General features: G+C 39.1%; 2 protein-coding genes across 2 annotated transcripts in view; one reads left to right on the top strand and one right to left on the bottom strand.

Annotated features, from left to right (window-relative positions):
* The first annotated feature begins 679 nt into the window (after positions 1–679).
* On the top strand, positions 680–4755 carry iscua (iron-sulfur cluster assembly enzyme a). Its single transcript, XM_016441762.1, is given in 7 exon segments — positions 680–698; positions 2884–2967; positions 2969–3011; positions 3587–3699; positions 3833–3943; positions 4068–4146; positions 4249–4755. Coding segments are annotated over 6 exon segments (504 nt in total). The 5' UTR covers positions 680–698; positions 2884–2901; the 3' UTR covers positions 4341–4755.
* Positions 4756–9172: 4417 nt separating this feature from the next.
* The window catches only part of LOC107654629 (transmembrane protein 119), a 3759-nt gene continuing 970 nt past the window's right edge, over positions 9173–11961 (bottom strand). Inside the window, exon 2 of the mRNA XM_016441792.1 lies at positions 9173–10012. Coding sequence (XP_016297278.1) covers positions 9323–9997 — 675 coding nt within the window. The 5' untranslated portion in view covers positions 9998–10012 and the 3' untranslated portion in view covers positions 9173–9322. The remainder of the gene's footprint in view (positions 10013–11961) is intronic.

Genomic DNA, 11961 nt, shown 5'->3' with positions numbered 1-11961 from the left:
TTATTGTTCGGTCACACTTTACATTAGGGCTTCATTAGTTAACATTAGTTAATTCATTAGTTAACATAGACTGCCAATGAAAAATTATTCTGAACATTCATTAATTTTAGGTATTCCAATATTTAATAACACGTTGTTAAAATCGAAAGTTGCAACTGTGTTATTTAATGAGCTAACATGAACTAAGACTTGTATTTTTTAAACAAAGATGAATAACTTCTGTAGAAAATGTAGCTATTGCTCATTGTGAATGTTAATGCATTAACTAAGGTTAACTAATGAGGTCTTATTGTAAAGTGATACCTATTGGTCTTTATAGTTCTTTTGCACTTTAATGTGTAAAACTTTTAACTTTATACATTTTTCTGTATTGCTTTATTGCATTTAAATGTTGTTATTTTTGTTATACGAAAAGTTATTAAATCTGTTATACTGTATTATGACAGCACTTTTTGTTTAAACTAAATGTCAATATCGTGATAATACCGTATACCGTGATAAACGCATTAGCAATCAATCGCAACATGAAAATTTGATACCGGCATATCCCTACTCTGGTGTTTTCATCTACTGTATACAGTTTGTCAAAACATAAACAGCATCCACTCCAAAACAGAAGGCCAAACCCTAAGAGCCCAGAGCAATGTAAGGAGTCCGAACAAACACGTGGACATGACCATTACAACCACTACGCAACAGTATGTCCATCTTCAGCCCCTGAACGCCTCCTGCTACTGCATGTGGTCTGTAACCTAAAACTACTGTGCTATAAACATGACTCAAATCTAAAGTCATCACAGGAACTAATATGTGTTTCTTGACCACTCTGTTGCGTTTGCGCTCTGTGGCGCGAATTTGAACTCCGTGCGCACGGCACGTGTCATCAAAACACTCCCAACACTAATTTTTGTAATTAGTATTTACTACTAATACTAATTACTGTATATTTCACATGAAGTCTTTTGACAAGCAAGATCACAAAGCTCCCTAAACACACCCGGGACTGCATATAGGTGGAAAACCTAAGTAAAAAGGCGAGATGAAAAGGTAGTTCGGAGGGTTAAATATCAAGACAAGTCTTCGCTAGCTCAATTAAGCCTCTGCTAGCCACATTCCTCAGGAACAGTTATGCATTTCTATATTTTTTTATCACTCCTGCCCATATATTTGGTAAGTTAAGCACGTAGGGCTTCTCTAATAAACGGGCTCTGCCAAACACATGAACAGAAACTCCCCAGCAGAGTCGTTCGTGCGGTGTTTTGAGAGCTGCGTATGTGAGGAGAGTCGTTAGCCTCATTCATTCCTCTCACCTGTTCCTCCAGCCTCTGGATCTCCGCTTCATTTTCGCGCTCGTCTTCAGACGTATCCTCTTCATCTTCCTCCTCGGAATGCTCAACTCCCATCCCTTCTTCTTCCTCCTCCTCCGACTCCATCTCTCGCTCCATGCCCTCAGCCTCCTCTTCGATATCTGGCAACAACGTCTGCTCTTCGTTACCCGTCGCCGCCATGTTGAGGACTATCTGCCTGGAAACAGGCAGGGCTCGCGCACACAACACAAGAACTCGCGCGAAAAACAGGGAGCTCGTGCAGCGAAAAGGCGTGGCTCAACTACATGCATTGGCCGCTGTTAGTTTGGCATTGGTGCCTGTATTGCTTTCCAACCAAATTCTTTGTGGTGGTTTGGAAAAGTCTCATTCTTCGTCCGTTTTTGTCTAAAGCAGCGGTAATAAAATACCGTGACATTCTCAAATATAACCAGTGTTGGGGAGTAACCAGTAACATGTAACGGAATTATGTAGCCTAATTTAATTGCAAAATAAATGTAACTGTAATCTGTTACAGTTACTGAGAAAATGTGTAATTAAATTACAGTTAACGTTACTTATGAAAATGTACAAAGGGGGTTATCTGAATATATTCACTCACCTACAGATTTGACTGATTTTCTTCCAAAACTGCATTGACTTCAATGTTTCAGGAGTTTAGGACACAGAATAGGACACATGCTTAACTGTTTTATTTCCTTTTTGGGTTTATGTATATGCTTTATTTTTAAAATTAACTGTTTTTTTCCCAAGGCATTGTTAGATGCCTGTGTTTCCTGTCATAGCTCTGCAAAGATTTATTTTCGAAAACAGTACCATAAACTAAACTATCTTATGATTTTTAAATTCGCATTTAACCTCAGAACAATCTCAAAGTAAAAAGAAATACTAAAGTCTGATTTTGTGGTGGCCTGCTTTCATATTAAATGAAATAGAAATTTAAATTTAGAAAAGTTATCAAACAATAATCAAATGTAATCAGTTACATTAACTACTTTATAATAAAGTAATTGTAATAGTTACACTACTTATTACATTTTAAATAGAGTAACTTTCTGTAACATTTCCAAAGTAATAGGTTACTTTACCAAACCTTTCCCAACACTGCATATAATCTGCATGCAAAATGTGAAATATTTAATATTATTATTGTAATATAAGCAAAAGTTATATTTATACATTTTATATATTTTTTATAAGTTCACGGTGAAATCGCTTCCCCTGCTGCTTGAGTTCCACAAGTTAACGGCATGCAAACAGCAGTTATATAAAATAGGCTACAGCATGTAGAAATACACAGCTACATACAATACAAATATGAAAAGTATATTATTTATAATAAATGGTGACTAAAATGTGAGCAATGCAGTGAACGCGCTCCTCTGCTGGTTGAGATAGATATAGGCTACTATCGTTTGAGGGCTTAATGTTTGCTTGTGTAAAACAGCGGTGATAATTATAAGGCAGAAAGTATCTATACAATATAATCAGAAGGTAAAATGTATAATATTTATAGTTTAAAAAATCTCCCTCTGCCCGTTGACCTCTGTTTATGCAGTAGCGCCAGTCAGTCATCATGGCGTTAGCAGCGGCAGCCAAGCGCTGTGCATCTTCTGCACTTTTCAGTAGATCTTTGTCATAATTTACCAGAGCTCAGAACAGCATGCTCTTATCATAAAAAGGTACGCGTCACTTTTTATTCTTACTGCCGACGGTGGCACGAGAATTGATCTATGATTAAGTTGTAGTTCCTAATGTTTGAGAACAACTTTCAACGTGGTCTAAGCTAACTAAGCTAACGTTAGTTTACTGCGTATGTAAACAAACCAGCAGAACACTGTACATGGACGACGGCAGTCTGGGCAGTCTGAGTAGAAAACACGCCATCAGAAGGACTATGTATTTTTGACGGAGTTAAAATGACATTCATCCATATTTACAGTTAGTTTCATAATAATCCACTTGTGTAACTATCCCACAAACTCACCAGTGATGTCTTACAGTAACGTTACGTTATCTTAACTCTGCCACAGGTGAATAAACCTATATTTTAGTAAGTACACATACACATTTAAATAAGATGATTTACTAATAAAGATTAATAATCTCTGTTATGAAGGTCACTGTTTTCTATCAAGGGCACGTTTTCTTTTGGTGTAAACTGTTATCACAAGTCCTCTGATGAATGTCTTTGATTGTTAAATATGATCAGGATGTGGTCATGTTTTACATGTCTTACATATCATACTTTTTTTCTGAAGGTGTGGACCACTATGAGAACCCCAGAAATGTTGGTTCTCTGGACAAGAATGCCAAGAATGTAGGCACTGGCTTGGTAGGCGCACCTGCATGCGGTGATGTTATGAAACTACAGGTAAGACATTTTTGACATTTTAATTTCAGTGTATGAGTGTGTATGTGTATATATATATATATATATATATATATATGTACACACACACACACTATTTACATCTGTGACTTTTTGTTGTCAACCTGTCTGACAGATTCAGGTGGACAAGAATGGCAAGATAGTAGATGCCAGATTCAAAACATTTGGCTGTGGCTCAGCCATTGCTTCCAGCTCACTGGCCACAGAGTGGGTGAAGGGAAAATCTGTGAGTCAGTGTGACTCAGACCATTGCATGAATTCACAGTGTGATCAGATTATCTCAATGTGCTCCATATTTGTTCTCTCAAGCATTCCTACCAACATTTCAATGTTCTCTTTTCCGTGTACAGATTGATGAAGCCCTGAAAATCAAAAACACTGAGATTGCCAAAGAACTTTGTTTACCACCAGTCAAGCTTCTTTGCTCTAGTAAGTGTATCAAACTGGCTGTTTGAGATTGTAAACATGTTGATGACATAAAAAAAGCCATCAAATGCTCTGATTTCATAATCTTGTTTTTTTTTCTGGCAGTGCTTGCAGAGGATGCCATCAAGGCTGCGTTAGCAGACTACAGGCTCAAACAGAAAGACGACTAGGAGACGTTGGCGGAAGATCGAAATTAATGTCCTCATTCACAGACGAGTCACTGTCACCCACTCTCATTGTGACTCAGAACATTTTTGTAGTTTATATGCTTTCTGAGGATAAAATAAACACATTAGCCAGCGTATACCATTGCTACTCTATTCGCACTGCCTTTGCATTGCTGGTTTGAAGTGGCTTGCATTTACAGACTGTGAAGATCTTTTTGATTAAAGTTTACTCCTGTATCTCTGAATCACGCACATTAAAATAAACTCTTTATTTCCTAAAGATCTCATACTCTCGCATTAAATGTCCTCTATATCAAATACATACTACTGCAAAGTTTGTAAATGTACTCTACTACACTTTATAAAAAGGAAAGTAGGGGATTTGAAAAATGTCTATTTGTTTAGATTTTCAGAGGGATCATAGTTTTGGCATTGATTTTGTAAGCAAAAAAAGTCACACCAGGAAAAAAAACATTTGACTTTGGTGCTGTATTATTTGTTGCAAAAACTTAATAAAGCTGTAAATATTCATGTTGCATTCTCCATCATTTTGTATTATTCTCTACACAAAATATTTGCTATAATACAGGTCATGAATGTGTGCTAATGTCTTCTTGAACCTGTGGAAGCGGTGCAACTCTCAGGTTTCGTAGAAGGATGTTCTTCAGTACCGAAAGCACTGTAAGCATCAGCAGTCCTGTAAGCACACAAAGAACAGCTAGGATCGCAATGAGCGCCGGGTCACTGGACTGTAGTATTGTCCGAGGAGTGAGTTCAATGTCTCTCGTTGGGGTCATTGAACCAGTAGATGTGACAGTGGCTGATGCTCCTGGTGGCTTACCTGTTGAATTCTCCACACAACCAGCTTCCTCATCTGTGGCTAGACTGTAGGGTACTTGGGTGGATTTGGGTATAAAAGATGTCAAATTTAGAGAGAGGCAGTCTTCGTAGCTCAGTCTCTCTAAGGTGGGCTGGCCTGACCCAAAAAAGGACCTTGATATTGTGCTCTCAGGTAGTTTTGAAGATTCTCGACTTCTGAAAGAACTCGTGTTGCAAGCAGTGTCAGATCTAACCAACATAGATGCACTTATAGTCTGTTCTATATGACTTTCAACCACTTTCCCAGATTCCGTATTCACTGATGTTGATATTCTCTCAACAGGCTTAAAAAGTTTTGGACAGATGGCCATGACTGATAGAGTTAATAACAACTTCTGTGCGAGGTGCAAAGGAGCCGTACATACTAGATCCGTCGCCATCCGTAACCTGTCTGTCAGAAGCCATCGATAAAGATACAAGATGTCACATTCACAAACCCACTGGTTATTGGCTAGTTCCACTGATCGGAGTCGGGACAATCCATCAAAAGCCCGCTCGGGTATAGAGCGCAAACAGTTACTGTTAATCTTTAACACTTGTAGGTTCACCAGTGCACCCAACGAGGACAGATCTAGGGTAGATATGCAGTTCGCTGACACATCCAGGTGTATTAGAGAAGAAGGCAGGTTTGGTGGCAGACGAGACAATCTGTTCCCCTTCAGAGTCAACATCCTCAGTCTGGTCAGACCTTGCAGTGCCCCCGGCTGAATTGCTCGTATCCGGTTATCCTCCAGATCCAAGCGTGTGAGGTTCCCGAGCTGCCTCAGAGACCCAGCGGTGATGTAGGTGATCTGGTTCTCCTGAAGCTGAAGGGTCTCCAGACTTGACGGAAGCCCACGAGGAAAACGGACCAGTTGGTTGTGGCTGAGGCTCAGCTCCTGCAGGCCAGAATATGGCTGGAACACATTATCCACGTTGCAAAGCCGATTCCGGGCTACGGAGAGGACGGCGGTGCTTAGGGGGACGGAGCGAGGCAGAGTATGCAGGCCAAGAGACTCGCACAGAACCAGAGCACCAGGACTGGGACAGCAGCAGCCTTTGGGGCAGGGGGATACAACAAGGCCAGCAAGGAGAGATGAACAGAGATACAACAAGAGACAGCAGAGAAGACTAGGACGCATGGCTCACTTGAGGGAAAGGATTGAAAGGGATGGATAAAAGAAAGGGGAAAGTAGAAGTTAGTAACTGCTTTTCATTTACCCCAAATGAATCAGTTGAGCAAAATTAATTACCATGATGGACTCTGCAGCTCCTCCAGGACGTATTTCCCTTCTTGAGCTCGACTCCTAATGCGTTATCAAACGTGTGACATAGGGATGTGGTACTCACCATTCTTGCCCTGTCTCAGCTGACCCTTCGCTTTCACTTTATCTGCGTCACGTCTTTTAACCTCTCCGCTCTTTCCTCATGTCCCTTCCAGAGAACGGTCCGTGCTCACCCTGAAAATTCTGGGTAGTGGCCCATCAAACTTTAATGGCCGCCTTAAGGTTTTGAGTTACCGGTTTTGTATCTTCTTCGCAATGCAAATTAATTGGGCACTCCAGTTGCTTTTCCCATGATACAACTGCACTGGGTTAGTAGAGTAATTCTCTAATAGGAAACATGTTTAATAACCATTCTGTGCAAGGAAATGTTATTTGACCATCTGAAGAACAAAACTAGGTGAATCATCGGTAAGCTATAGAGTTACGCTAACCATAGTCAAAATCATGTTCAAGTCTGCATCTAGTCCCAAAGTGAAGTGAAAGCAGTGTGTATTTCCAGAATTATTTAGCACCTTGTGGACAAAAGAGGGGAGAATTCAACCTTGAGCTACGTTTCTTTTTCGGGGCTCAAGTTTCTGGCTTCACTGCATATCTTTGATGTCTACTCTTTGGTGACTACACGCTACCAACACTTGGCCTTGCGCCATGGCAATGGGGTTTAATTTCAGTTATGAGGCTAATTTGCATTCAGCTGGCTATTAATCAATGATAGGCTGATAACATCATTGTAACAAAAGCTGCATGTGGATAAAGAGGTGTGAGGATTGTTTTTCTGGAAAACTAACTTGCATGAAGTAATTCACCCATGATTCCACTTCTGAATCAAGTTGGATAATCTATAGTGGGTAAATCTTGGGAATTTTGAAGTTGTCCACAAAATATTTTATTACTGGCATAATGTGAAATTGATTGTCTGGTTCTATCTCAGCCAGTATATTTCCATTCAGGCCAGATATTTCCAGATCTCTGAGAGGCTATTGGAATGAGCTTCTGAAATATTGATTGGACATTGTATGGATGTGACAAAAGCTCTGTAGCTGCCGCCGTTACGCTGCACTGGGCTCTGTTGCTGGGGTTCTTGAGTTTCATATGCTTCAGCCAAGCCAGCACAATTCTTTTGAAAAAACCACACCGTTCAAGACAAACAGAGAGAACACAAGGAAGCGGTAACACTTATAGTTACAAAAATTTAAAATAAATGCCGTTTGCAATAAATGCAAAATGCATGTTGAACTTTTTATTCAAACAATCCTGAAAACAAATATATGCTGTGGTTTCCACAAAAATATTAAGTAGTACAGCTTTTTGACATTGATAAGAAATGTTTCCTGAGTGCCAAATCTGCAGAACGATTTCTGAAAGAATCTTGTAATACTGATGACTGGAGTAATGACTGGTGAACTTGTGAAATAGTTATATGTTTTTACTGTATTTTTAAACAAATAAACGCAGCCTTGGTGATCATAAAAGACTTCTTTCAAAAACAAACCATACAGACTCCAAACGTTTGAATAGTAGTGTATCTGTATCTCTGAAACAATTTGTTTATTTGGAACAGAGCAGAAGAGTTCATTTTCGGAGAGTTTATTTTTCATGAAAAAACATACCTGACAAATTGTTAGCATATTAAATCCAATACTGAGGAAAGTCATGAAGTTTAGATAAAATAACGGTCATCATGTATAACATCTGATTACAGCTTCGGAAAATACAGCATAAATTACGGGTTACCATGCATATAGACATTTCATATGTAAAATAACTCAAAGGAAAGTGGTCAGAAAAAGTTTCAAAAGATGTTTTCTTAAAGGGTTAGTTCACCCAAAAATGAAAATACTGTCATTAATTACTCACCCTCGTGTTGTTCCAAACCCGTAAGACCTTTGTTCATCTTCGGAACACAATTTAAGATATTTATGATGAAATCTGAGGGCTCTCTGTCCCTCCCATAGACAGCAAGATTACCACGTTCAAGGTCCAGAAAAGTGCCAAGATGATCGACAAAGTAGTCCGTGACATCAGTGGTTCAACTGTAAAGTTATGAAACTACGAGAATACTTTTTTGCGCAAAGAAAATAACGACTTTATTCCACATTTTCGTCTCTACACTCTACTTGTGGACGTGCTTTCACGACAGTACCATGACGCGAGCGTGTGGCGGTGCCGGCACTGACCCAGATCCGGTGTGATGTCATTATGCTGGATCTGGGTCAGTGCCGTCACACGCTCGCGTCATGGTACTGTCGTGAAAGCGCGTCCACAAGTGATGCAGTAGAGATGAAAATGTGGAATAAAGTTGTTATTTTTGTTTTCTTTGAACAAAAAAGTATTCTCATAGCTTCGTAGCTTTACAGTTGAACCACTGATGTCACACAGACTACTTTGTCGATCATCTTGGTACTTTTCTGGACCTTGAACGTGGTAGTTACCTTGCTGTCTATGGGAGGGTCAGAGAGCCCTCAGATTTCATCATAAATATCTTAAATTGTGTTCCGAAGATGAATGAAGGTCTTACGGGTTTGGAACAACACGAGGGTGAGTAATTAATGACAGAATTTTCATTTTTGGGTGAACTAACCCTTTGAGTCTCTCAAAAGTAGAAAGGGATTCACAAAATAGTTTCAAGTGTCGTTTATTTTCCACATGAATAATAAAAATGTCAACTCACTGTTTTTTTCTTATTTAGCAAACAAATTTTTAAAGAAACACAAAATGAGTTGATAAAACATTTTTTTCCACTCTTCCTCTGATGGCACATACACAAGTTGCAAAGCAACAAGAACACAAAGAGTAAGAGTGTGGGCATCATATCTACCAGTAGAAAAAGTTTGGGATCAAGGTCATTCCTGCATGTTTCAGAAAAAGCTCTCACGCTGTGGTGTGATTGGCCTTTCTGAGGTGGCACGTACAGACTAGCGGCTGACTGGAAGTGACATTTGAGGTGGTAGGCTGAGGCTCCTCTTTCTTCTTGGGCTCATCTTTCTGCATCTCCACCTCTTCAACATCCTCCAACTTTTGGACCTCTTTCGGCTTGGGCTGGGGGTCTTTTCCTTCCTTCTCACCCACCAGTGCTTTAGTGGGTTCCCGTAGGGTCTTTGCGGTTGTGGTCTTACCTTCCTGAATCTGGTTATGTGGTTTCTCCATAGCTTTACTAGGTTGGCTCATGTATTTCCTGGGTGCGTAGGTCTTTGGAGGATAGTAGGCCTCAAGCTTGCGTTTGTGGCTCATCGCTGAAGCGCAGCAGACGATGAAGATGATGACTACCAACAGAGAGGTCACGACAATGATGAGAAGCAAGTTCTCCTTCAGGAAGTCCACTGCCTGGTTGAAAAGGAAGTCTTTGATGCGGATGAAAGTGGCTGTTATGTTGGGAGGAGGCGAGGGGGATGGAGGAACATGGGTGGTACGAGCAATGGGAAAGATGAGTTCGGGTTCATCCCCGCTGCCCTCCATTGACACGTTGAATGGGGCGGGCTTGGCAAAGCAACTGCTGCCCCAGAGAGCAGTCAGGAGCAGGCAAACAAAGCACAGAGAGAGTGACATACTTCCTCTAAAAACCTGAAAGAAAATGGACACAGACGTGGCCGTTACTAGTCATTCCCAACAGAAACAGGAAGTCAGCATTTTGTTTCATGAAGGTGGTTACAGCAGTTTTTTAATACATATTTGGAAGATCATAACACTTTACGGTAACACTTTATTTTAAGGTGTCCTTGTTACACATATTACACGAACTTACTATTATAATAACAATTAATTATGCATAATTACATGCAAGTAACCCTAAGACGAACCCTAATCCTAACCATAAATATTACTCTGTACTTAAATGTATAATTACATGGTAACAACAAGGACACCTTAAAATAAAGTGTAACCCACTTTACAATAAGGTCGCGTTAGGTAACATTTGTTAATGCATCAACAAACAATGAGCAATAGCATTTGTTCAGCTGTTTGTTGTTAGTTCATCTTCGCTCAGGTCCATCAAATAATATTAAGAGCTACAACTTTTGATTTTAATATTGCAGAAGTAAATGCTGAAATTAACATTAACTAAGATTACAAAATGCTTTAGAAGCATTTTTCGTTACTTCATGTTAACTAATGTTAACAAATGGAAATTTATTTTAACTTGTTACCAAGAAGTTGTATTTTTGTAAAAATATTTTAGTTAAAATAATTATTTTTTATATTTTTTGACCAATAAAAGTACAAATAAATTATAAATAAATAAAATCAAAATTTGTCAAACAGAATGGCACCAAAATAAAATAAAAAATAAAATTGGTTTCCAGAAAGTACTATGGCATTTTTTTTTGTATTATATGTACCATGGTATTTTTTGAAATACCTTGGAGTACTAATATAAATATACCAAGGCATTATTATTTGTTTACAATAATTTTTTTTTTTTAGCTCATTTGGTGATGAATGAATTTGTATTGTATTGCAAGAGTCATAGAAGTCTTTGCATAATTTTATGTAGACCGCAATATAATTAACATTTTTCCACTTTCAATGATAGTAATTAGTTAGGGTCTACCTACTCACTCAGAGCTACTATCTGTTTTATCGGTACTATCGATTTTCTGTGAATCACAGGAAGGAAGATGCTTGCATCACACACACATCGCTGTAGACTCTCTACATAAGAGCATATTTTCATGTTTCGGTTTCCTCGCAGGAGAGAAGCTATTCCTGTTACATCCAGTCATTACTTATTTGGGGTGGAGGCAGAGGGATTCCAGGCCTGGTTTGTAATTTCCCTGCCTGGCTGATGCCACCCGCTCACCACAGAAAAGCAAAAGCAAGGCCAGATATATATTTGTGAGGGTGCAGCAAGGCGTGGGAGAGCCGCAGCTCACAGGCCTGTATTTACAGCCCAGCTGCAATGAGACAGGCCATAGAGCAGCGAGACTATTTCTGCACTGCTCAAGAACACACACATCAGATTCATATGCTTTACAAATCGTCAAGACTCTGCATTATGGGTAGACTACTTTATAAATTGTTCACGCTAGAAGTAAACCATTTTTGTATTGATTAAAGAGTATAGGATGGATATTAAGCAACTTTAACCAGTAGCAGGTTAGGTTTGAAGGAAAGTCCCCAAATGAACACTATCAGAATTGACAGTGTAAACCACATATTGACTACTATCCAATACAGTAATCTCTACAAATGCCTTTACTTCTTTAAAACCTATTTTTATAAAACATTTCCCCTTCAGCTCTGACCACATTCTCTGTTCTGCTAATCAGGCACCTTTGCACTCAATCACTTGTAAAGTTTTGTATTAGTGAAAAAAATGAGGTAATAATCTCAGCAACGTGTTGCATGAATGTTCCTTAAAATAAGAGAGCAAACACAGGAAGCATCTGCCAAATGAATCCAATTAGAATATGTGGTATCCTCTGTGCAGACCACAAAAATAAAATAAGGATACATATTTTTACAATAAAATAAGAAATGCAAAAATATGTATCCTTTGCGTAGATTGCATC

This window comes from Sinocyclocheilus anshuiensis, unplaced genomic scaffold (assembly GCF_001515605.1).
Source record: "Sinocyclocheilus anshuiensis isolate Anshui unplaced genomic scaffold, SAMN03320099.WGS_v1.1 scaffold799, whole genome shotgun sequence".
Lineage (NCBI taxonomy): Eukaryota > Metazoa > Chordata > Actinopteri > Cypriniformes > Cyprinidae > Sinocyclocheilus > Sinocyclocheilus anshuiensis.
This window is presented reverse-complemented; position numbering and strand designations above follow the sequence as displayed.